Source organism: Hylobates moloch, unplaced genomic scaffold (assembly GCF_009828535.3).
Source record: "Hylobates moloch isolate HMO894 unplaced genomic scaffold, HMol_V3 SCAFFOLD_7, whole genome shotgun sequence".
NCBI classification, from domain to species: Eukaryota; Metazoa; Chordata; class Mammalia; order Primates; family Hylobatidae; genus Hylobates; species Hylobates moloch.
Window position 1 is genome coordinate 41,848,182 of NW_026652282.1, and position 26,234 is coordinate 41,874,415.

A 26,234-nucleotide genomic window follows, 5' to 3' on the forward strand; every position below is an offset into this window, starting at 1 on the left:
CGAGACCAGCTAGACCAACATGGAGAAAGCCCGTCTCTACTAAAAATACAAAATTAGCCGGGCGTGGTGGCGGGCGCCTGTAATCCCAGCTACTCCAGAGGCTGAGGTGGGAGAATCGCTTGAACCCGGGAGGCAGAGGTTGTGGTGAGCTGAGATTGCACCATTGCACTCCAGCCTGGGCAACAAGAGTGAAACTCCGTCTCAAAAAAAAAAAAAGATTAATTAGATTTTATAAATTCCATCTTTGTGCCAAGCCTTTGAAATATGGTGTGTGTGTTGCTTAAAATAATAATGACGGGACTGGGGGCAGGGGCAATACTGCCCGATTGAGAACCACCGCTCTAGATACATGCACGAGAGCTGTGTTCTCTCTCAACACTCATACCCAACTACGCTCTCTCGATGGTTTCTACCATACAACTGCAAAAACTAAAAACCCACTTTCCCAGCTTCCCTTGCAGAAAACATTACCTCTTCCTGTCAGGAAGAGGGCAGAGAGGCCAGACACCAACGCAGTCATCTTGCCTCCATGGGGCAACTGATGTGTGACTGAAACCCCAGAACAGTGCAGCAGAAAGACTGAGTGTAGTATTTTTTATGATTGTAGTGGAAGCCGGGACATCAGCCCTGTACTGTTACCCAAGATAAATATCTATTTGTTTAAGCAGGGATTAGCCAGGTTTTTCTGTTCTTTGCAGCCAAAAGCATTACTAATTGATACAATTAGAAAACCAAGCCAAACAAATGTTCAGTTTAGCGAGTTATTATAAGCCAGCCAGTCTTGTAACCACCTCCCTGTTCAAGAAATGGAACTTTGTCAGTCCCCCATATGTCCCATCCCAGTCTGAAGCCTCTTCCTTCACTAAAGGGAACCACTAAACTAAATTTTGTAGTCATCATTTTCTTGCCTTTCCCTATAATTTAATCACACAAATGCACATTCCCTGACACTATCATTTGGTTTTGCCCATTTTTAAAAAATTTTATTTTTGTATTTTTATATTTTTTTGATACAGGGTCTTGCTCTGTTGCCCAGGCTGGGGTACAGTGGTGTGATTATAGTTCACTGTAGCCTGGAACTCCCAGGCTTAAGCAATTCCCCCCATCTCAGCCTCCTAAGTAGATGGGACCACAGACGCATACCATACCTGGCCTAAAAGCATAATTAATAATAATAACAATAAACGCTTACATAGCACTGATCTAAGTTTCAACTTCTCATTCTCCCTGCTCATTATCTCACGAAACAGGTCAGGAACCCTTCTGTGCCCCTCCTGAGCAAGTCTGTGCCTGACCACGGAGGTAGGATGTGGGTGCTGACAACTGGAAGACGATGGGATGGGGATGACAGACTGGCTAAGTGGTCTTTAATGGGAGAGATGAAACAAACTGCCCTCCTCCCTACAGCAGGACCCTTGAAATCAGGGTGAGCAGGGTCGCAGCTATTTCCAACTGAACACAGACTGAGAAATCACAATTAACTAACTGAAGATCACTGGGTACAGGCAGTGAGAAAAACAAAAGAATGGCAGATATATGAAGAAAGAAAAACTCAAGGACCTAAATGTGTTCATTCAACTAACTTTTCTTGGACACTTCATCCATGTACTCAAGGGCACTTAGCACTTCTGAGCACTCAGTACAAAGTGGCAAGCACTGACATGTACAAAACAGACCTAACTCAAAGAGCTGAGGGAGCAGATAAGGGAGTCTAGAAAGAGTGACTAGGCAGGTGGCACGTTTGAACCAAGTCCCAAAGGATGCACTCCAGCCTGGGCGACAGAGCAAGACTCCATCTCAAAAAAAAAAAAAAAGAAAGAAAAGAAAAGAAATTGTTAAGATAGTAAATTTTATGTCAGGCATTTTTACCACAATAAAAAATTAATAATAAAAAAGGAAATTGCATGCCCTTCCTGTGAACCATCATGATGTCATTTCCCCAATTTTAATTCATCACCTTTGTACTCCTTGAGTCAATCAGCCTGACTCACAGGTTTCTATTTTTCTTTTCTTTTTAGACAGGGTGTCTGTCACCTAGGCTGGAGTGCAGTGGCATGTGTTCTCTGGTGGCTGCCTAGGAAGGCACCATGGGGTGGAAATGTGTTTTTTTTCTTTAATTGTGGATGTGTCTAAAACAAAAGCCCACAAAGATGGCACATGGCAGCCATGACACATGACCACAGAGTGGAGAAGGCTCCCTGTCACAGTGCAGCCTACACTATCCCACACATATTATGTCACCTTTGACCAGAAGACCAAAGACTCATGTCTCAAGCCAAGTACAGGAATCAGGGACAAGGATTCTTATTCCTTCATATCAGTCAATACCACTCTGTATCCTAACACTATAAAGTTTTTTGTTTCATTTTTTAAAGACAGGGTCTTGCTCTGTCATCCAGGCTGGAGTGCAGTGGTGCGATCACAGCTCACCGCAGCCTCAAACTCCTGGGCTCAAGCAATCGTCTTGCCTCAGCCCCCCGAGCAGCTGAACTATAGGCAATCACCACTATGGCCAGCTAATTTTTAAAATTTTTTTGTGGGGATGAAGTTCTACTATGTTGCCCAGGCTGCCAAAATCAGAATTTTTGTTTGATGTACCAGGCACTAGAAGTCAATCTGGTCTTGTGATGCTTAACTCTGCACTTAAGTTTTTATCTCTTTTATGACCCAAGTTTTCAAACAACAGATTTTTTAGGAGGCTGGTAAAACACTTTTAATTTACAAAAACATTCTACATTTCAGGAAGATTTCTATTTAAAAAGCAGTTAAAGTTAATGTCCTGATGTTTAATAAGTTTAAACTTTCAATTTTCTACAACTTCCATTTCTATAAAACCCTCACTGTGCCAATCTTCATAGGCCAAGTGAAAATGGAGTAGCATGGTAATGCCTTCCATTATTTTCTACCATAGCATAGACACATTAAAGGGAAGTAAGCCTCTCTATCCAATTAAATGAAGTAACACTGATAGCTCAGGAAACAATATCAATAATCTTTATGTTAAACTAACTTCCCTTTACTCGTTAGTGGTACTAGTAAGACGTTAGTAATAAAATTATAGATGAGTATACTTAGAAACACATTTTCAGACAGACTAAACACCTTTCTCAGACTTATGAAGATCTATTCCTCCATAGACACACATCTGGAGACAGTCACAGACAGCACAGGATCAAAATAATAAAGCTGATTTTCAGAGTTCTCTTTGGAAACATGCTTGGGTTAAGAGATGATCTGTTATTTATTTTTTAAACATAAGGAAAACTGAGAAATCTCTGCCTGAGTCAGACGTGGACACAGACCAGCATAATTTAGAGATGGTACACTCAATGCCTTACACGTGTTGTTTCATTTCATCTTCACAATAGCCTTAGGAGATAGGTGCCATCATTTCTACTTTATAGATGAGGAAACTGATGTGAGGGGATAATGTGTGCCCAGGCCACCCAATCAGTGATTGGTAGGGCTAGAACTAAACCCAAGGCCTGTGACTCCAAATCCCACCTTTTCACAAACCAGAGTGCCTCGACAGCCAAGTCTTCAATACTAATTTACTCAGGGTGTTTGTAATAAAATATGAGGGTAAGAGAGGTCAATGTTTTTTTTTTTTTTTTTTTGAACATTGAGATTCTTCAGAACCACACAACTGTCTAGAGCTATGCTGTTTGATGTGGTAACCATTAGCCACATGTGGCTGTATACATTTAAATTACTTAACATTAAATAAAAGTTAAAGTCAGTCCCCCTATTGCATTACCCTACATTTCAAGTGCTCAAAAGCCACATGTGCCTACTGGTTACCACAATGGACTCGCAGATTATAGAACATCTCTATCTTCACAGAAAGATAGCACTGATGGAGAGGACCCCCAAGGGGCATGGTCAAGTGGGGTATCTTAGTATCTTTAAGGTTATTACTGTTCAGAATATTAGAGGGCATTGGAGACATTGAGCAAACCTTTCTATCTCTACCGTGAGGACAGGAGCAACTCATTCTCCAGAACTTCTTTCCCTAAGTACTCAATAGCTGACACTAAGGAAGAGAATAGCTCTAACTACTTTATGCAAACTGATCAAATTATAGGTTCCAACTTGGAAAGGAGAACTTTTTTGTTTGTTTTTGAGCTGCAAGGGAGGGTGTAATAATTCACTTGTAAGAATTGGTTCAACCAACACTTGAAAAATACAAGGCAAGGAACTGATGAATAGAAAACCATGTCACAGTGCACAGTCCGGCAGGAACGCTGCACAAAAGGAGTTTACAAATTAAATTACATTCACTACAGATAATCACGTGTGTTTCTACTAAGAAAAGGTATTATTTAAACCAAATGATATGCTACATAAAAGAAGGCAAAAGGGAAACACTGGGAAAGAAGAAAATCTAAGTGTAAAACTTATGACCAAATTAGTCATTCTAAGATGAAGGGCAAAACATGTTATACAGCCGGGCACAGTGGCTCACGCCTGTAATCCCAGCACTTTGGGAGGCCGAGGTGGGCGGATCACCTGAGGTTGGGAGTTTGAGATCAGCCTGACCAACATGGAGAAACCCTGTCTCTACTAAAAATACAAAAAAAATTAGCCGGGCCTGGTGGTGCATGCCTATAATCCCAGGTACTCGGGAGGCTGAGGCAGAGGAGGTAGAGGCGGAGGCAGAGGTTACGGTGAGCCAAGATTGCGCCATTGCACTCCAGCCTGGGCAACAAGAGCGAAACTCCGTCTCAAAAACAAAACAAAACAAACAAAAAAGAAACATGCTATACAGATACAATGGAATATTATTCAGCCTTAAAGGTTAGGAAATTATGACAAATGCTATAAAATGGATGAACTTTGAGGACATTATGCTAAGTGAAATAAGCCAGTCACAAAAGGACAAATACTGTATGATTTCATTTGTTGAAGTACCCACAGTAGTCAAGTTCGTAGAGACAGAAAGTCAAAGGTAGCTGCCAGGGGCTGCTGGGAAGTGGGACTGGGAAGTTGCTGTTTAATGGGTACAGCATTTCAATTTTGCAAGATGAAAAGGTTCTGGGGATTGGTTTCACAATGATGTGGGTATACTTAACGCTACTGAACTATACACTTAGAAATTGTTAAGATAGGCTGGGCACGGTGGCTCACACCTGTAATCCCAGCACTTTGGGAGGCCGAGGTGGGTGGATCACGAAGTCAGGAGATCGAGACCATCCTGGCTAACGTGGTGAAACCCCGTCTCTACTAAAAATACAATAAAATTAGCCAGGCATGGTGGCAGGCACCTGTAGTCCCAGCTACTCAGGAGGCTGAGGCAGGAGAATGGCGTGAATATGGGAGGTGGAGTCTGCAGTGAGTCAAGATTGTGTCACTGCACTCCAGCCTGGGCAACAGAGCAAGACTCTGTTTCAAAAAAAAGAAATTGTTAAGATAGTAAATTTTATGTCAGGCATTTTTACAACAACAAAAAAATTAATAATAAAAAAGGAAATTGCATGCCCTTCTTAGAAAAGCCATCTAACTGTAGTCCCACTGCTTGGGAGGCTGAGGCAGGAGGATTGCTTGAGCCTGGGAGGTCAAGGCTGCAGTGAGCTGTGATTGCACCACTGCACTCCAGCTTGGGCAACAGAGTGAGATCCTGTCTCAAAAAAGGAAAAAGAAAAAGGAAAGCCATCTAAGTCTGTTAGACCCACCTATTGGTCACTTCTTCCACCACCATGCCATGCAAATAAATACTACATTCTCCCTACTGCAACAAAAGTTAATGATTGCTCTCAACTTTTTAAGATTTAAATAATGGAATACCATAATAATAAAGACAAGTACGCAAAGCCAAATACCTGGGTCAGTGGCAGAGATGATTGCTCCAAAAAAGAGACAATCTGTGTAGTAAAATTTATCTGAGAGCTGTCCCATAATCTTCATGAGCTTCACCACACCATACATGAGATTTCTGTAAGAAGATAAGGTAAACTATGTCAGGAGAAAAAAATAAGTAACTTAGCAAACATGCAAGCAGAATAGCACTAGAATGCTGCTCTCAGAGATTTATGAAAATAACAGGCAGCTGCCATAGTTGGACACTTACCAGAGACATTGCCAACAGGACTTTGGCATCAAGTAATAGTTTGCAGTTAACGTCATCTTGCTGAAATACCTGAACATTTCATTTTTAAAAGCTGTACTGGCTAACAACTAAAGCAACCGTGAAGCACAGTCTTCAATTAGCAACAAAGCTAAGGCATTTGAAGCAACTGGGTAATACAGAGAAAAGGAAGAGACAGAACCTGGCATAATGTTTTTGTAGCAATAAGTTGCTACAAAACTCACAAGACTCTAAGACAATGCATTTCAAGTCAGAGAAATCAGTAGACTGGATGAAACTAGAGAAAAGAATGGGTTGGTCACAAAGATCCAAAGGATCTTGCCTTCTCTGCCAAGAATTATTTCAAAAAAAGGAAAGAGAGGTGAATATCTTTAAATGTTCTATTAGAACATCCATATACCCATCAAGATATCTGGCCTTTCACTCTTTGCATGGGTCAGGCAGGCCAGCAATAGCCCTCCTTATGCTATGTAGACTGTGACGTGGGCTAAGAGGGACTACCAAGTTAAATTTTTCAGCTTGGTGGAAGCACATTTCCTACAGGACAGCTTACAAATTGGGAGGAGTGAGGAGTGTGAAAAGGTCTAGTACATTTTACAAGGGTATGTGTGCATGCATGTGTGTGTGTGTGTGTGTGTGTGTGTCTGTGTGTGTGTGCGTGTGTGTGTGGTGGCAGCAGCAGTGATAGCAGCAGCTGCAGGGGTTAGAGGAGTAAAAATAACCATGGACTTGACTCATTATGCCCTAGAGCCAATGCTCTAATAATGAGATTCTTGATGCCACTGCCCACCTCTGTGTCTCAAATGCTTAGAAGGGTGGACTAGCTAAGCTAGGAGCAAAAGAACTATTCACAGAATGGAATCATTTTGAGAAGAAACAGCTATAACTTAATGCTTGCCTATTGTGTGCCAGACACTGTTCTAGACACTTAACCAGTTCAATTTCTTTTCACAGGAATTGTATGTTACAGATTTGATTTGCCCTTTGTTGCTTATCAAAGGCTTCTTTCATGTACCCTTTAAACATTCCTGCAACAAGACCTTCCTCTCCATTTCCTTCCACCAGTCTGTGACCTACACAATAGACTTCTCCGGCAGCCTTTTCCCCATTTTGCTTCCTATCATCACTAATGCCAGTTATGTAACGTGTCATTCTTCAATAATGTATCTTCAATACATTCTTCAATACAATGCAATACATTCTTCAATAATGTATCTTCAATACATTCTTCAATAATGTATCTTCAATACATTCTTCAATACAATTCAATACATTCAACACATTCTTCAATAATGTATCTCTTAAAGGATAAGTCAAAGCCCCTCCATTTTTGATGGCACAAAAGGCCCCTGCTATTATCTCCAGGTTTCTAGCTAATTGTTAAAAAATTAATAAAAATCCTAACTTTATTCCGATTTTCTTAGTTTTTAACCTAATGTCCTTTTTCTGTTCCAGGATCTTATCCGGGATACCACATGGCGTTTAGTCATCCAATCCCTTTAGTCTCCTCATGACTGTGACAGTTTCTTAGACTTTGCTCTTTTTTTTTTTTTTTTTTTTTTTTTTGAGATAGCGTCTCGGTCTGTCACCCAGGCTGGAGTGCAGTGGTTCAATCTCGGCTCACTGCAAGCTCCGCCTCCCGGGTTCACGCCATTCTCCTGCCTCAGCCTCCCGAGCAGCTGGGACTACAGGCACCCGCCACCACTCCTGGCTAATTTTTTTTTTTTTTTTGTATTTTTAGTAGAGACAGGGTTTCACCGTGTTAGCCAGGATGGTCTCAATCTCCTGACCTTGTGATCCGCCTGCCTCGGCCTCCCAAAGTGCTGGGATTACAGGCGTGAGCCACTGCGCCCGGCCAGACTTTGCTCATTTTTGATGACCTTGGCAGATTTAAGGAGTACTGCTCAGATATTTTGTAGAATATCCTTCGACTAGGATTTGTCTGATTTTTTCTCTCATGGTTAGACTGAGGTAATGTCGTTTTAAGTGAACGACCAGAGAGGTAGAGTATCCTTCTCATCACAAATATCAAGGTACATACTATCAACGTGACTTACCACTGCTGATGTTGACCTTGATCACTCGGTTGAGGTAGTATTTGTCAGGTTTCTCCACTGTAAAGCTACTCTTCTTTCCTGCTTTCTGTACTGTACTCTTCAGAAAGAAGTCACTATGCACAGCCCACACTCAAAGAAGGAGTGGGCGGGGACTGAGCTCCACCTCCTTGAGGGGGATGTATCTACACAAAGTATTTGGAATTCTTCTGCACAGGAGATTTGTCTCTTCTCCCCCATTTAATTATTCATCCAATCATTTATATCCATATGGACTCAGCGATATTTACTTTATGCTCTTGGGGATAATCTAATACAATGTTATTTGTTTTATTGTTCTTCAGCCATTAAGGGAGGGCTTTGACCATTACAGGGGCTTTCAGGTTGGCTCTTGTGTCCCTTTGACATCCCCCACATTCTTTTGTCTGCCTGTTTTCTGAGTACTTCCTTACTTTCTGGCATTACAAGATACTCCCTTTTCATCTTGTATATTTCCTGCCCCAGCCCCAGAATTAGCCATTTCTGCAAGGGGCTCTGGTTCTTTTTATCAAAGAATGATGATAGAAACCAAGATCTGGGTGCTGGGTATAATTTTATTTAGTGTAAATTGATCTTAATTTAAATAGCCACACGCGGCTAATAGCTACCATACTGAACAGTGTAACTCTCGATCCTGACTGCCATCATCAAAAATATCAAAATACTGGACTCTGTGGACCCAAATGGATCTCATCCCTATGGAATGTGTGTTAATTTGGTTATATGACAAAGGTTCACTTACCCAATAATGAAGCATGAAACAGCAGTCCCCAAGAAGGCATAGGCCAGTATAGACCCGAGATTTCTGAAAAAGTGTCTCTGAATAAAACAAACAAACAAAACCCAGGAATCACATTGTGATTTTCAACAATGAGCTTAAGAAACACATTAAAAGTCTCTAAAAAGTGGAACTCTACTTACTGTTTCCATTACATCAAGTAACAACTGAAGTTACTCCTATATGGTGCTATTTAACATTAGACATCATGGTTTTAAGTTATCTTCTATACAGCCAGGTACTGAGCAAGTAAGCAAGGACTTAGTAAAGTTTCAGATAAAACTGCTCTGGATGATTACATTAAATCACATTAAGTGTGTGTATATGTTGTGCATGTGTGTGTGAGTAGACCAATCATTTTTACAGATTTAACTCAAACCATTTTACTCAGTGATTCAGCACGTCACTTCCAGTTCTGGTGGTACCTCAGATCATCACAGATAGAAGTTTAAAACAAAGTGTGAAGGTGCTATGTCATGAGATTTCTGCTTAATTTGATATCAGAAAACAGAGTCCTAAATATCTGCTCATGGAACCTGAAGCGTCTCCTTATATTCATCTAGATTAATGTCTGAAGCCTGGGAAAGAGGGACAATAGAGATGGATGTGGAGAAATGAGAAACAGATAGTTCTATTTAAGATGGCCAAGTTTATACAAGAAGAAACACACATCAATATCACAGCTAGAAATTATTCAGAAAGAGGTGGCAAAACTGTAATCCTTTCAATGCTTCTGCACATTCATTGGTTACCTTAAAAATATAACACACACACACACACACACACACACACACACACACACACACACACAACACACACACACACACACACACACACACACACACACACACACACACACACGGATTTACTTGTTTTACCATGTTGTCTTTGAAGGATTTACTTCTTACAAGTCATTAGGCCTGTGGGATATTTCGACGGAGGAAATTCTGCTTGTTCCTGGGATCCTAAGACACAGTTCTGCCTCCTCAAGGCATAAGCCATTCTCATTCGACAATCAGAACTATTTAACAAAAACAGACAAAATCTCCCAACATCCTGATCAAACAAGGGCCAGGAATACTTTACCTAAAAATTTTTTAAAAGGCAGGAGAGCCCCAGCATGTCAGCTGAGCAACATCAGAAAAAAATAGGGTGCAGGAAGAAGAATCCAGCCTAGATCAGGCAGCTACCACGAAGCATGACCAGACAAAGGGCTGCAGGCGTCCTCTGGTCTGCATCCCAGACACAGAGCCTTCCCAGTGCTTGCCCCTATCTGAGTCAGTGAAGAAGGTGTTAAGGAATGCCTGCTGCCCTTAAGCCACCTGCTCAGGAGAGAATCCTTCAAGGGCTTGCCATGCTGACAGGCACCGAATGAGGGTGCTGCCTGTACATAAGATGGACACATTATGTTTGCTTCTTAAATAACCGCCTTTTTGTTTTTAATCGAATGCATTTATACACCAATGTTTTGAGAAAATATATATTTCAAAAAAACAACAGCTGTGAGTCTGCTTCCCTTTAAAAGCTCCATAAAGGGCTTCAATCAGGAAGGGCTAGGAGTGTACCAAGAACAAGGCATGAGATGAATGACACTTGTGAGGTATCCAAGGACAAATTTCAATCCCAGATGTGCTTTTCCTTGCCACTCAGCTTTCCTTTGGGTAGATATTCCCATGGTAACTCTGAATATAAATTAGATAAATACATATTCATGACATTAGCCAAAGCAAAAAATTAGGAATGTAAATCTGCAGCCAAAAATACTTTCATAATATATTCTAAAATCACACACACACAATTACCCATCTCCCGTTCATATCTGCTGATGTGAGCTGAAACTTAACTGTATTTTGAAAAGCTATACTACCTATTTGTGTATTATGTCTAGTACTTAAACATATACTTCATAGTTCACAAAGTGTTTTCACATATATTAGCCCATCCAATTCTCACAATGATCTATCTGGAAGGTGTTATTTGGACCATCTTATACGAGAGAACTCAAGGCTCAAAGGCATGATGTAAGCTGTTTCAAGTCACACTTCCGCCAAACCAAGCCACAGACTGGAAAGCTGGTCTCCCGACCCCAAAGCATCGTGCTCTCACTGCGCAAGCTGCCCTGCTACCCAGCTCTTCGATTCTCACTTCTCTTTGGGAAAGAAAGGACAGGAGGTGTCCGGTAAAATCCTAGATCTTTCATCCTATCCTTATTTGGTTACAATACAGCCATGACTAGTTCAGAATCTCCCTTACTTTTCCTCCTCAATTATAAAATGACAAGAAGAGACAAAAGGAGATGATGGCATGCCCTGGCAAAGTCTTCAAAAATATAAGCCCAAGACAGGCCAGGATGAGAAGTTTTGCTTTGGTGAAAATCTACCTGATATCCCAATTTCTAGCTGTACCATTCTAAGCCTCACACTGCTACTCCTTGGGAAATCCTATCGCCTCCCATTCCTCACTGGCAAGTTTTAACATGTTATTGTATATGTGTGTGTGAGTGAGGGAGAGAGAGACAGAGAGAGAGAGAGAGAGAGAGTGTGTGTGTGTGTGTGTGTGTGTGTGTGTGTGTGTGTGTGTGTGTGTGTGTTTGGTGGGGGAGTCCACCAATAATGGCTTCTATGGGTGAATTATTTCCCTGCAAAGGCCCTCTAAGCAAACCATGAATGGTAGCACAAAATCAAAGCTAATTCCAATGAGAACTTTTTTCGAGTCAGAAAGCCCAGGTCTGCATGATAGCTATATGATGTGCATAGGCCAGAAGGTCTGAATGTTATACCATCTGTTAAATGGTGAAGTATTTATTACACATTTCACTGACAACAGGTTTCATCAGAGATGGCAACCATATTAAGGACCAACTATTTAGGTGCTTTTATAGGGACAATTTAAAAAGGAAAGAGACTAAACTAATAGTTGATAACCTGAAAGACTAGCGATATTATGATGTATATGTATTGGTTTTCATCTACAGTTCCTGGCTCATAAACTCCCATAGCTCTTGTTACAGTCTTTTGTTGTAATGTTGGGCACTTTAAGCCTCAGAAGCAGGTAGCAAAAAAATAGAATCCCTCTGACCTTCTCTTGCCCTCCTTTCATCTGCTCCTTTTTTTGTCCCAAGGCAGGCCATAGAAACTAAAAATATACTCTAATTTTCTCCTGCCTTTTTGAAGTAGGTCATAAGACCCTCATTTCAGAAGGGATCCTGCCCCACACTGCGGAGGAAGGAATGCCACACAGAGAGGCCAAGAAGAATCTGAACACACAGGCCTTGCTGGGTTTCCCCACTCAGTCTATCAGCATTAGATCACACCCCTTTTGTCCAATCACTTTTCTACACGGTTGTCAATCATGCCTATGCAATGAAACCTCCGTAAAAGGTTCAAAAGGATGGGGTTCCGAGAGCTTCCAAATAGCTGATACATGGAGGTTCCTGGACGGTGGTGTCCCTTTCTCCACACCTTGCCTTATGCATCGCTTTGTCTGTATCCTTTGTAATACCTTTTTTAATAAACTGGTAAATATGAGTGTTTCCCTGAGTTTTGTGAGCCACTATAGCAATGTAATGAAACTCAAAGAGGGGGTCGTGGGAACCCCAACTTGAAGCCAGGCAGTCAGAAGTCCCAGACTTGTGACAGGTGTCTGAGGTGGGGCGGGGGGGTAGTATTGCGGGACTGAGCCTTCCGTGGGATCTGGCAGTATCTCCAGGTAGATAGTGTCAGAACTGAACTGGAGGACATCCAGCTGGTGTCCGCTGCAGAATTCATTGCTTGTTTGCTGGTGGGGAGAAATCCCTCCCACATTTAATCACAGAAGTCTTCTGTGTTGTTACTGTAGTGTGAGAGCAGAGAAAAACCAATTTGTGGGTTTTTTTCCCACTCAGGCTAGCATTTCAAAAACAAATTGATTGGGAACTGGCAAAGCCTGTGAGTTGTTTTTCTTTTGAGAAAATGGTGCTGATAAAGGGAAGGTTCTGCAAAAACTAAAATGTCTTTCAACCATCAGAGTGGCTTTCACAACCCATGATTTGGTTTCATTTTAAAACAACTATAACTGATTATATATTAAGATTAGTTATGTAAAATATCAAATTACTCATCACCCATTTGATCTGAAGAAGAGTTCCCAAATCCTCCACTTACGTAAAAAATAACGTTATTTATACCCATAATAACCATCTCCTATCTACTACATGTCAATAGATGACATACAAATTCAGATGACCCTGGCAACCCCAGAGTAGTCAGGAAAACAATATGGTCTTTTTTGTACAGAAAACCTAAATCCAGAGGCAATAAGGCACAAAAGAACAACTCTGGGCCCTGGAGTCAGACAGAGAGGGTATTACCTTGACTCACTCCCGCACTATCTACGTAACTTCATATGCATCATTAATCATTCTGAGCTGAGATTCATCATCAGTAAAATGCAGGACACTCTACATGTGAGTACACAAATGCACTGGGCTGGTGTGCAGAAACACACAGCCTCCGTTCCTCAAGCACTTATTATGGAGACAGAACTTATGTTCCATTCCTCTCCCCCTTCCCCTCCTGCCCTGAAGGTTATGCAGTAAGGAGGGGTCACTTGATCTCTGAAAGGGGAAGTGAGTTTGACCCTGACTTGTAGTCTTGACCCTGTTGTGCAAGGTGGGGAATTGTTCTTGCTCCTCTAGCCTCCATGCTATGAGCAAAAGAGGCAGCTTTTGGCAGGCCCAACAATTTCTAGGATCTCTCCATTTCAGCCTCCTTAGGTGTAACTGTGACTGACCTGGTGGCTAAAGAGTACCTGTCCTCAATTCATGAGGTAGGTTGTAAGCAGCCCCATTACTAAAGGGTAAGTGACATACTCCAACATGCATTTACCAGGGACTTAGGATCATAAATCATTTAATCACAAGTTAACTCCTTGTATCTGTTTATCGATGAGTTGGAAACCTGGAGGAGAAGCAGTGTGAACTAATCTTCAACCACCATCACCTTCTTACAGAGTTTCTGTGAAGATTAGAAAGAATGGATGTAAAAACAGAAATAAAGAATACCCATTCCTAATACACAGCAAATGCTCTGTAAACTATATTTACGTTGGTTGGAAATTGTTTAAAAACCATCTGAAAAGTGCAGAGTGGCTTTGATAGAAAACCCAGCCTGATGGGCCGGCATCCTCTCATAAAGTGAACTGGGAAAGTGTTCCCTCTTCAATTTTCTGAAAGAATTTGTATAAGATTGGTACTAGTTCTTCCATAAATGCTTGATATAATTCACCAGTAAAGCCATATGGGTGTGTGGAAAAGTTTTTCATTATGAACTCAATTTCTTTAATATAGGTCTGTTCAAGCTTTCCATCACTTCTCAGGTCAGTTTTGATAATTTATGTCTTTCAAGGAATTTGTCCATTTCACCCGGGTTTATTTTTCTTTTTTTGAGTTGTTTTTCACGGCAAGATCTCATCATGATGTTGTCAAACTTACTGGCGCAAAAATTGTTCATAGTATTCCCTTATTTTGTCCATTTCACACCGGGTTTATTTTTCTTTTTTTGAGTTGTTTTTCACGGCAAGATCTCATCATGATGTTGTCAAACTTATTGGCACAAAAATTGTTCATAGTATTCCCTTATTATCCTTTTAATATCTGAAGGGTCTGTAGCAAAGTCCCTTCTTTTATTCCTAATACAGGTAATTTGTTTCTTTCCTCCTTTTTTCTCAACTGACCTAGCTAGAGTTTATCAGTTTCGGAGGCATTCTCTAGATCCTAAGGATGTTGTTGAGTTTTATTGTCAGGCAAAATCTCTCTTCTCTAGACTCACTGAAAGGGTTTCCTTTAGTCCTCATTCAGAAAGAGAGCTGAAACAAGTTTCACAGCTGTTACCTGCCTTTGGGGAGGCTTAATTTTCAGACAATATTACCACAATGGGAGAGGGAGGGAGCCACCCATAAATATTTGTAAAGATATTTGGCATTTGTTTTTATTTATTTATTTACTTTTTAGAGACCGGGTCTTGCTCTGTGGCCCAGACTGGAGTACAGGGACACATTCAAGGCTCACTGCGGCCTCAAACTCCTGGGTTCAAGCTCCCCACCTCAGACCCCTCCAAGAGTAACTAGGACCACAGGCATGTACCACCATGCCCAGCTAATTTTTTTGCTTTTTGTAGAGGCAGGGTCTTGCTATGTTGCCCAGGCTGGTAGTTAGTATTTTAAATAACTACAAGCTCTGGCCCAACCTTGCTGTCTAGAATGATGACCCTCAGTAATAAGGATACTTAGGTTCTTTAAAACTTTTTATTTTGGAATAATTAGAGATTCACATAAGTTGCAAAGATTAAGTACAGAGAGGTCTCATGTACTCTTCACCCAGTTCCCCTCAATGGTTACATCTTACATAACTATGGTACAATATCAAAACCAAGAAACTGGCATTATATGTATTATGTGTGTGCATAGTTCCCTATCATTTAATCAAATGTGTAGATTTGCATAACTACCACCACAATCAAAATACACAACTGTTCCATCATCCTGAAGATGTCCCTCATGCTACCCCTTTATAAGCACCCCCACCCCAATGCCCCCACCATCCCTATTCACTGGCAACCACTAATTTGTTTCCCATTCCTATAATTTTGTCATTTCTACAATGTTATATAAATGAAATCATAGAGTATATAACCTTTTGAGATTGGATTTTTTTCACTCGGCAAAATGCCTTTGAGATTCATAAAGGTTGTTGGGTGTATCAATAGGTTGTTCTGTTTTATTGTTGAGTAGTACTCTACGATATGGATATACCATAGTTTGTTTAACTATTCACCTATTACAGAACATTTTGGTTGTTTCCAGTGTTTGTCTATTACAAGTTGGTATGAACAATCATGTGTAGGTTTTCATGTGAACATAAGTTTTCATTCCTCTGGGATAAATCCTTAGGAGTGAAACTGTGGGTCATATGGCAATTTCAACTTTAGTTTTATTAGAAACTGCCAACTTGTTTTCCAGAGTGGCTGTACCATTTTACCTTCCCACTGGCAATGTATGGGAGTTCCAGATTTTAAAACAGAAATGAATCATTGATGAAAAGTCAACTATAGTCTCTGAGTGGGTGCAGAACAAAGTAATAAGCAATCTGGGAGAAGAAAAATAACTAGAAAATTATGGAGGTAAATTAACACAGAGATTCACATGATTTCAGAAATACTGGCAAAAACCTCTTACCTTCTTTAAGCTGTATCCAGCATGAAAAATAATTGGAGGCAGAAGAATGTTGAAAAATACTTCTGGATCGAATGTTACCTGAAAATTTAAAAAGAAAAAAAAAGCCAATTTTTTATTTAACTCCAATTCATGCTATAATATCTGCTTAATATTTGAAGCCATTGACTAAAGTTTGAATATTTAGAGCAAACACCATAAACGTGAAAAATCATGGACTTATCCCAGAGGAGAAGCTATGACTCCCCATGGACTGGCATGCTCTTCTCCCCATAACACTTTTGCTCTTATGATCTTGCTTATGCTGTTTTAAAACATAATAAGACACAACAGTTTCATGCAATTTTGAGAACTCACAGAAAGCTTCTGGCCAGTGTTTTTCATAAAAACATCTTGGCCAGGCACGGTGGCTCACGCCTGTAATCCCAGCACTTCAGGAGGCCGAGGCGGGTGCATCACAGGGTCAGGAGTTCGAGACCAGCCTGGCCAATATGGTGAAACCCCATCTCTACTAAAAATACAAAAATTAGCCAGGCGTGGTGGCAGATGCCTGTAATCCCAGCTACTTGGGGGCGGAGATTGCAGTGAGCTGAGATCGCACCACTGCACTCCAGCCTGAGCAACAGAGCAAGACTCCGTCTCAAAAAAAAAAAATATCTTGATTTTCATCACACGTTTATAAAGGCTCAACTGCAATAAAAGATGCCATCGTGATTCTTTATTAACTTCCCGGATCCTCTCACAGAATCCTTTATAGACAAAATTGTGCGAATTTAAGTCTCTTTTGAGTGATCAGCCTTCTGTGACACTTGATGTAGCCTAAATCAAAGTCACCAGTGATGTTAGTGGCTTCCTGAACATCAGCATAAATTGGGCAACTTTAAAGGAACTGAAATTTCTTGTAGGTTTGATACAGGGAAATTAATCAAATTACTCTGAAACTTTTAGAGAGCAAAGTTTTATCATATCCAGAAAAAAATTAAGCATGCTATAAACATGCTAATCTTTTTAAAGAATTTGTTCATGCTGGTAGATTATTTGACTTGTGTTTCAATTAATTATTTTTAAACCTTCATTCTAGTTATTCAATATTAACCTTTTTGTTTAGAAACTGGAGGTGTTAATCAGCCTAATAAAAGTAGACTCTTTCAAATGATGCTTTATTCTCTCTTCTTGTTAAAGATAAGAGTGTTCTGCAAAGCAGGGAATGTCAGAATGAGAAGGAGCCTTGGACAGTACCTACCCAATATGAGGACACTGGGCCCAAAGGCAGTGAAAATTGCTGGATGCCACCAAACCCAATAATGTACAAACTAGCACAAGGGTTTTCTGACACTCAGTCCAATGCTCTTCTTATCAACCAAGCTATGTCAACATGTCTCTTTTCCTTCAACTAGCAACAATCATCCTGGCCTTGTTTGTTCTCCCACCTTTGCTTTGTGCAGCAAAATTTTAAACAGACGGGATTTAAATAAACAGGTTTCTAAAGATAAGAGAGCAAAAGTCAGCTTCATCTTCTATTATGACATGAAAGATGGAAATGTGTTGGTATCATTTCCCTTTTCCCCCATCTTATCCAATATGAAGGGCTCAAGCTGCCATTTCCAAACAGCCATTAAGTGTGGTATTTACATTGGATTTCATTCTCAGTTGCACTGAATTTCAGAATGTTTATGAAAACCCCATGCTTTCTTATGAAGAGTTGAGAGCAAAGAGTACTGCTATTAGGGACACAGAAAAGATGGTCATGTTTAATGCTCCAGGTGGAGAATAATTTTCCTTAAGGATTAGAGTAGATTCCAAAAACAACAATAATTTAATTTCTGGAGCACAGGCTACAGTCTGCCTTTCACTGTCAGCCTTCACATACCTTAGCCTTGTGCTGTATTAAAAGGGGCTCCCCACAACCTGGATCTCCCAAGACAGCTATACAGAAGGCTTCCTTCTGATAAACCTGGTCTATAAGGTAATGGAGTATACATCAATTAATACAGATCTCTTGCTTATCCTGGAAATTACCCATGCAAGGAGATGTATAATGCTTTTTCATGTGGACTATGTTGCTACCCCAACATTAAATGAAAATGCTTGGACTCAAATTCTAAGACAACAAGATCTTCTTCTTCCCCTGAAGATTCATTAAGCCTCTGGCATCAATCATCGATAAGAGTAAGCACTCAAATATTTGTAGGATATAGCAAAAGAAACATGAAGAACTAAGAATTACCCTTCTGGATACTGAATAAATTAAGCTAAAAGTGAAATCAATCTTATTTTAAGAAAGTAGCAATATAATCCCTAAACCACAGGAAGGATAAGAGACATAGCAAAGAGGAGATGGTGGCTGGATAAATGAGCTGAGTGGGGACGTGCAAACCCATTGCACAATCAGGGGCCCATTTCAGCTACAGATGCTAGCAGACCCACAAAGGTCACCAGCTGAAAGGCTCAAGTTAAAGATCTGGTTCTTCCTTCTCCTCATCATGGACCAAAAAGCTTTGTAACAAAACAGAGAGCCAGGAATGTTACCGATAATCCAGCAGTTGGAAGGATTTCTCTCCACAAGGTCAAGACAAGTCAGGGAATCAACAACCACGTCAGGACAATGATGGCTGAGTGTCCCCAGCTCACCTTCCGTAGCATATCATTCTGTTCTACGCTGTTGATCTTGCCAGGGCTGATTTCTCCTTTCAGAGTGTATTCGAAGAACTTTCCGCTGACATTCACTAATAAGGTACTGAAGGCCCTGTCTTCCTGAGTGCAGCTGAGTGATTTGTCACGGCCACTGGTAGCAGGAGTACCATACCTCAGGATCACCCCAACGATGAGCCCTGAAAGAGTGGAAAAAAACTCATCAGGCCTGAGGAAGGATAGAGAAAGTGTGGAAATAATGGCATAGTTGACTTTCAACAACTAAGAAATGCAGCAGTAATCTTAGAAACTGGGCATGGGGTATGTATTTTAGGAGAAACTGCATGGGCCTTCAGGATTGAAAGGGTTAAGCATCCATCTATTCTGGTCCGATTTAAGTTGCTCAGCCACCAGGAGGACAAGGTGGGACAGTACCTTCGGTGGTATTATGACACTGTGAGCACTTTTTTGTTTTTTGAGTGGTCTTGCTCTCTCACCCAGGCTGGAGTGCAGTGGTGTGATCTGGGCTCACTGCAACCTCCGCTTCCCAGGTTCAAGCAATTCTCCTGCCTCAGCCTCCCAAGTAGCTGAGACTACAGGCACCCACCACTACACCTGGCTAATTTTTTTTTGTATTTTTAATAGAGACGAGGTTTCACTATGTTGGCCAGGCTGGTCCCGAACTCCTAACCTCAAGTGATCTGCTGGTTTCAGCTTCCCAAAGTGCTGGGATTACAGGTGTGAGCCACCACACCCGGCCAGCCCTGTGACCACTTTTAACACCTGAGCATGTCTCATTTCTCAGGCTTCTAGTGGAGGAAGATGGGATGACAAGCAGCAAAGATTTTTCTGGCCAGGACAGCACAAAGCAGAACTGCTGAGCTCTTTCGTTTCACTCAGCATTATCCCTCAAGCCAGTCCTGCTGCCATGTGCCAGCAAGGACCAGGCCACTGGAATTTCTAGTTGCTATAAATGTAACTTGCTTTGCCACGCATCAGAGGAAAGGGGAGAAAAAAGAAATTCTTTTGCTTAGGTCATTTGAAGCACTGGTATCATGGAGAAGGTAATTACACCCCTTGGGAAGTGAAACACTGCAGTGTACATTTGAGGAGTCAGGATTCAGGGGCTGGAGAGCTGGCTTCTTGGGGCTGTAGCTATGAGATGGCTAAGATCATCAGCTACAAGTATGTAAGTCTCATACCCTTCTTAGTAGGGCTCTCCCATTAGGGAAAAATAAAAACAGCAAGATCATGTATAAGCATTCAATTGTGTGAATAAGGAAGGAGTGTGGCTCCCTGGACCTGAACATGAGTCAGACATGCCCAAGTAAAAGTGAGTGAAAGATTTAAAAAAAAAAAAACAGCCATAAATGACTATCAGACACTTTCTATAATTCTCTCAGGAGGAAAATTTCAGACTTCTCTCTAAATTCAGTTATTTGCTGGCAATATTAAAAGACAGAATAATATATTTGCTTCCTCATCTCATTTTGCCATTAATGGAGAAAGTTGCATGAGAAAAAGAACGATGTTTACTGTCTTCCATGTGTAATGTTCTACAATGTCTCTTATCACCAAGATATATAAGAACTCACAAGACATTGTTGAATAGCAAATAAAATATAAAATCTAGAAAAATACAGTTCTTTAAGCCAAAATCTGCATCTGTGTTGCATTATTATAATTATTATAGACCCATATTAACAGATACTTGCAGTTTGTTGACTTGTAATAAAACGACTTGATTTTTTTTACAACTTAAAAATGAGTTTCTTAATAATCTCAATCTGACCAGATATGAAACAATTTGAAAACCTTTAAAGGCATATAGGAAAAACCAGACCTTTCATTTTATTTTATTTTATTTATTTTTTTGAGACAGAGTCTCACTTTGTCACCCAGGCTGGAGTGCAGTGGTGCAAATCTCGGCTCGCTGCAACCTCTGCCTCCTGGGTTCAAGCAATTCTCCTGCCTCAGCCTCCCGAGTAGCTGGGACTACAGGCATGTGCTATCACACCCGGCTAATTTTTGTAATTTTAGTAGAGACAGGGTTTCACCATGTTGGCTAGGCTGGTCTCGAACTATTGACCTCTGGTGATCCACCCATCTCGGCCTCCCAAAGTGCTGGGATTACAGGCGTGAGCCACCATGCCTGGCCCCAGACCTTTTAAAAAACATATTTTAAAAATAAAAAACATATTTTAAAAAAACATATTTATCATTACCAAAGAGAGATGTCTGTAGGGAAAAGTAATGAAAGCTCCATAACTCAGATAGTGCTAGCTGTCTGGTAAATGGGCCAAAGGCAGTCACTTAAGGTCTTCAGAGCCAATCTTTTGTTCAGGTCTTATTGCTAGAATTTATATTCATTTCTTCCTGTAGGATGACAAACCAGATGACACTAGAGATGGTCGGCTGGCATTTACTCTGTCCTGCTCTGCTCAGCCTTGGCAACAGACTTCCTAGCTGGCAGTCTCTTTGCCATCTTGTGGTTCAGGGTTTTCTGGGTGTCTGTGCTGGTAACTGAAGTTGTGGGGTGCCTACACTGACATGGCTGCTGGCCTTGGGTCTTCATTACTGTTCTAGGTGAGGAGGGGCCCTGGAGATTCGTGGTCTGTAACCCCAATACGTAATCTGTCTCACTGACCTACCTTTTCTCCTTCACCCTGGTGGTCAGCACCCTCCATCACTTGTCTCTGCACAGGAGGGTTAGAACACTCTAGTCAAGACTCATAGGGTCTCTGCAAGGGAAGAGGCATCTTCCATGTGCTGTAAGGCCTGACGTTGAAGGGAACTCTCCAATCCTTCTTTTCCCCACTCTCATTGTTCTGGTAATTGTGCTGGTGACCGTGTGGAAGACCCCCATGGTGCAGATAACATCTATAATGACTTCAGTCTACTGCATCTGTACTGCCTGGCACTGGAACTCCACCAGGGCCTGCAATCTTTGCTGCCTGTGTACCCTTTTCTCCTTCAACATCGAACTCCACAGCTTCTCCATTCCCTGTACTGCCAGGGTGTTTCCTGGGGGTTATTCTTCTTTATGACAATCTGGCATACAAATACATCTCACCCAGTGTCATTCCTGTGGATGAAACCATATATATTTCTTACACTGAACCACCTTACTGTTCCCAAACTTTCACTGGGATAACCTTCTTGTCCTGTTTGCAGGCTGCCACTCCCTCTGCCTCTGCCCATGGTGTCATGCCAAGTGTCTCAGCCTCACTTCTCATGTTTGCGGTCACAGTGATGGTGACTGGGGCCAGCTGTGGCAGCAGTGGCCCCTTTGCAGGTGTGATGGTAATGAGATTGGTGGCAGTGGAGCTGTTCAGGGCTCTGGGGGGCTCTCCCTCCACTCTAGATGGAACTCTGTGATGCTTTTTAGTCTTATTTCACTCCCTGGTTAGACAGTTATTTTCTGACGAAGTTTTACATGACAAAGACGACTCTAGCCCTTCAACACTCATCATAATACAGGATGATCTGCAGCATCTGGAGGCAGCTACTTGGAACATGATTTAACTTAAATGTCATCAGGAAGCCAAAATAAGTCATTTACAGACTTTCTCCTAAAAATCAGAACCTGCTTCATGTAACTCATTGTTTCTTGACTTTTCTAACCTAATTATTAGCAGAGCTAATGGAAAGACTGAAGCATACTAGCAAAGGTCCTCATGAATACTACTCTAACAAAAGAGAGGGTTTATATTTGTAGACAAATTCCTCAATTACAGGAAACATTCTTCAACTCTCTTCCAGTAATCATCACTATCATATTTACAATCATCACCAGATGACGAATATTGTTTTTTAAAGTTGTAAAACCTTTTCTTCTCTACCCTGGGCCCAATGCGCTCATATTAAAGATGGAAGGGAGACAGCGAAGGTGGTGATGCTGCCCCCTTGTGGTTAAAATATGGCAACACAAAACACCACAGCAGAGATGTAAGGTTAACACCATCCTGATAGTTTTGACCAAAAATATACCAAGCCACAGGGTACACCACTAACTCAAGGTAGAGTTTGGGTACCTCCCCAGACATTTTAGATTCATATTTATTACCACTATATTCCATGGCATGATATTAAGTTCATATTTGGCGTTTTCCAGTCGAAGAAAGAATAGGATATTAGAACTGCAGGAAGGTAATTAGGTGAGAAAATGATAAAGACTTGGAGAAAACATGAACAGCATATTTTCATCTGCTGGATCTCGGAGACGTCCTGACAGGGAACTGTGAAGTGGTCATAGCTACAAGGAATTAAAACATTTACTAGTTTTTTTTTGAAAGCTTCAGAAAGTTCAGTATTCATAAAAAATGATGGCGAGCAACAGAGGCACTAATGATTTGACCAGATTAACAGCCTAGTGTTCTAGATCACAAAGAGAAATAACCTACTATGTGTTTGGGCCAGGGAAAATAGCATATAAAATGTCAGCTGATAAAGAGACAATCACTGATTTCATAGGTACATTACTAATGAAAGAATTGTTTTGAACTTTTACAGAAAGCAAATATGGATGAAATTCCTTTGACATTTGATGTGGCTTAAAACAAGATGGTAAACTCCAAAGGGGCAAAAATTCGAGACTGTTTCAACTTGTGGATATGAAAAAAACTCACTTCACAACTGTACTTGCATATATCTAGTTTATGTATGTGCTTATCCAAAACTTGGTAGTATGATGAAGGAATATAATCATGAGAGCAACGTGTGGTTTAAAAATCCCACGGGTTCATTAAAGAAACCAGCTCCCATTGGTCTGGTGCCAGTTTTCCTTTTGTGGCTGAGGCTGTTGGGAGGAGAGCTGAACAAGTGGACATGGTGAGGTTTAATTCTAGACAGCCATCCATCAGCTACAATATTTAAATGTCTATGTTAATAAGCCTTTGTTACAGAGGAGAACAGGTACGTGGGCGCACTGTTCTTTAGTGAGACCTCATTTTTTCTTACGTAAGGTACTGAGGGTAGATGATCACCTGATCAGTGTGGCCACCACTGTGGAGTTTTTTACAGCACAGTAGGGGTTGTTATGAGTTTTAAAGCTTCATCTGAAATTCCAAGAAAAGAAAGTATCTCATTTTGCATCCAGTTACACGGTGTTTGAAGATGGTAATAACTATTTCTAATTCAATGAATAAAGAGAATCCAATGGATTCCAGCAGTTGACAATGACTTTTCAGGTTTGGGGGTCATTTACATGACTTGGATTTTGAGAATGAATATTACAGCCCTTTCAATACCTTGTTCTACTTGTTCTGCTACTTATGCAGCTGTGTTATTCGTCGATATATTAGTTTCAAGGAGAATTCATTCAAAATATTTTTGTTCCTTGTTTTGAATATGTGGTGAAACTAAAAAGCAATTTTATTAAGGTACAATTTACATACCATAAGATTCACCCATTTTAGAGTATACTATTCAATGATTTTTAGTATATTCACAGAGTTGCACAATCATCACTGCAATCTGATTTTGAAATATTTCCATCTGCAGTCACTTCCTTCTTCCGACTCCAATTCCCAGGCAACTACTAACCTACCTTCTGTACTATAGATTTGCCATTTCTCGACTTTTAATATAAATGGTGTCATACAATATGTAGCCTCTTGTGTCTGGCTTCTTTCACTTAGTGTGTTTTCAAGGTTTATCTATGTTGGAGGCATGTATCAGTACTTCATTCCTTTTTATTGCCAAATAGTATTCCACTGTACCGGTGTATCATATTTTGTCCATTAACTAATCAATAAATACTTGAGTTGTTTCCCTTTTTTTGTTAATGTGAATAATGCTGCTATGAACATTTGCATACAAGTCTGTGGACATGTTTTCATTTCTCTAGAGTAGATACCTAGGAGAGGAACTGCTGTGTCATATGATAAATCTGTGTTTAATATTTTAGAAACTGCCAAATTACATTGGGAAAATGTATTGTTTTACATTCTCGCCAGCAACATATGAGAGTTATAGTTTGTTGGCCGGGCGCAGTGGCTCACACCTGTAATCCCAGCACTTTGGGAGGCCGAGGCAGGCGGATCACCTGAGATCAGGAGTTCGAGACCAGCCTGACCAACATGGAGAAACACCATCTCTACTAAAAATACAAAATTAGCCAGACGTTGTGGCACATGCCTGTAATCCCAGCTACTCGGGAGGCTGAGGCAGGAGAATCGCTTGAACCTGGGAGATGGAGATGCAGTGAGCCAAGATCGTGCCATTGCACCCCAGACTGGGCAACAAGAACGAAACTCCGCCTCAAAAAAAAGAGTTAAGTTTGTTTACGGGCACAGCAGCACTTGTTATTGTCTTATGATCATACCTGTTTTAGAGAATGTTCAGAGGTATCTCATTGTAGTTTTAATGTGCATTTCCCTAATGCCTAAAGATGATGAGCATCTTTTTATGTGCTTATAGGCCATTGTATATCTTCTTTGGTGAAATGTCTCGTCATTCAAATCTTTTGCCATATTTTAAATCAGGTTCTCTTATTGAATGGCAAAAAAAACCCCAAACGTTTTGTTTTCTGGATAGAAGTCCCTTATTGAAAATACAATTTGAAAATATTTTCCCCAAATTTATGACCTATTTTTTTCCTTTCTTTTTTTAAATTTCTCTGATGTTGTCTTAAAAATTTTTTTTTGCTTTATTGTTATACAATGAATTATTTTTTCTTTTGGTGTACAGTTCTATGAATTTTAACACACATATAGATTCATGTAAGCACCACTGCAACAAGGATACCAAATAGTTCTACCACTCCCCCAAAACTCTCCTGTACTATCTCTTCACACTGATACCTTCATCCTACCTGTTAACCCCAGCAACCACTGTTTTTTGTTTTGTTTTGTTTTTTCCATTACTAGAGTTTTGTCTTTGCAAGGTTAAATACATGGAACCATGCAGTATGTAACCTTTTGAGACTGGCTTCTCTCACTCAGCATAACACCTTTGAGGTTCATCCAAGTATTGTGTGAATTAACACTTCACCCCATTTTCCTGCTAAGTTGTATTCCATTGTATAAACACTCACCTACCAAGGGATATCTGGCTTGTTTCCAGCTTTTGGCTGGCACAAATAAAGCTGCCATGAACACCCAGGAACAAGTTTTTATATGAACATGTTTTCATTTCTCTAAGGTAAATACCCAGAGTGGGACTGCTCGGTCATATGTGCAGCATATCTTTAACTTTATGAGAAACTGCAAGCCATTTCCCAAAGTAATTATGCCTTTTTTTCAGTTCTTTTTTTTTTCTTTAAGTTCTGGGATACATGTGCAGAACGTGCACGTTTGTTACATAGGTATACATGTGCCATGGTGGCTTGCTGCACCTATCAACACATCATCTAGGTGTTAAGCCCCACATGCATTAGGTATTTGTCTTAATGCTCTCCCTCCCCTTTCCCCCTACCCCCTGACAGGCCCTGGTGTGT

At 40.7% G+C, this 26,234-nt stretch overlaps 1 protein-coding gene across 4 annotated transcripts in view; it reads right to left on the bottom strand.

Moving 5' to 3' along the window:
• SLC9A7 (solute carrier family 9 member A7) overlaps positions 1-26,234 on the bottom strand; it is a 160,782-nt gene that overhangs the window by 63,150 nt on the left and 71,398 nt on the right. For all 4 annotated transcript variants that reach the window (XM_032756781.2, XM_032756780.2, XM_058441289.1 and 1 more), the window contains exons 2-5: positions 18,797-18,996; positions 16,169-16,246; positions 8,921-8,997; positions 5,820-5,932 (exon numbers count right to left, since the gene is read on the bottom strand). In XM_032756781.2, coding sequence (XP_032612672.1) covers positions 5,820-5,932; positions 8,921-8,997; positions 16,169-16,246; positions 18,797-18,996 — 468 coding nt within the window. The remainder of the gene's footprint in view (positions 1-5,819; positions 5,933-8,920; positions 8,998-16,168; positions 16,247-18,796; positions 18,997-26,234) is intronic.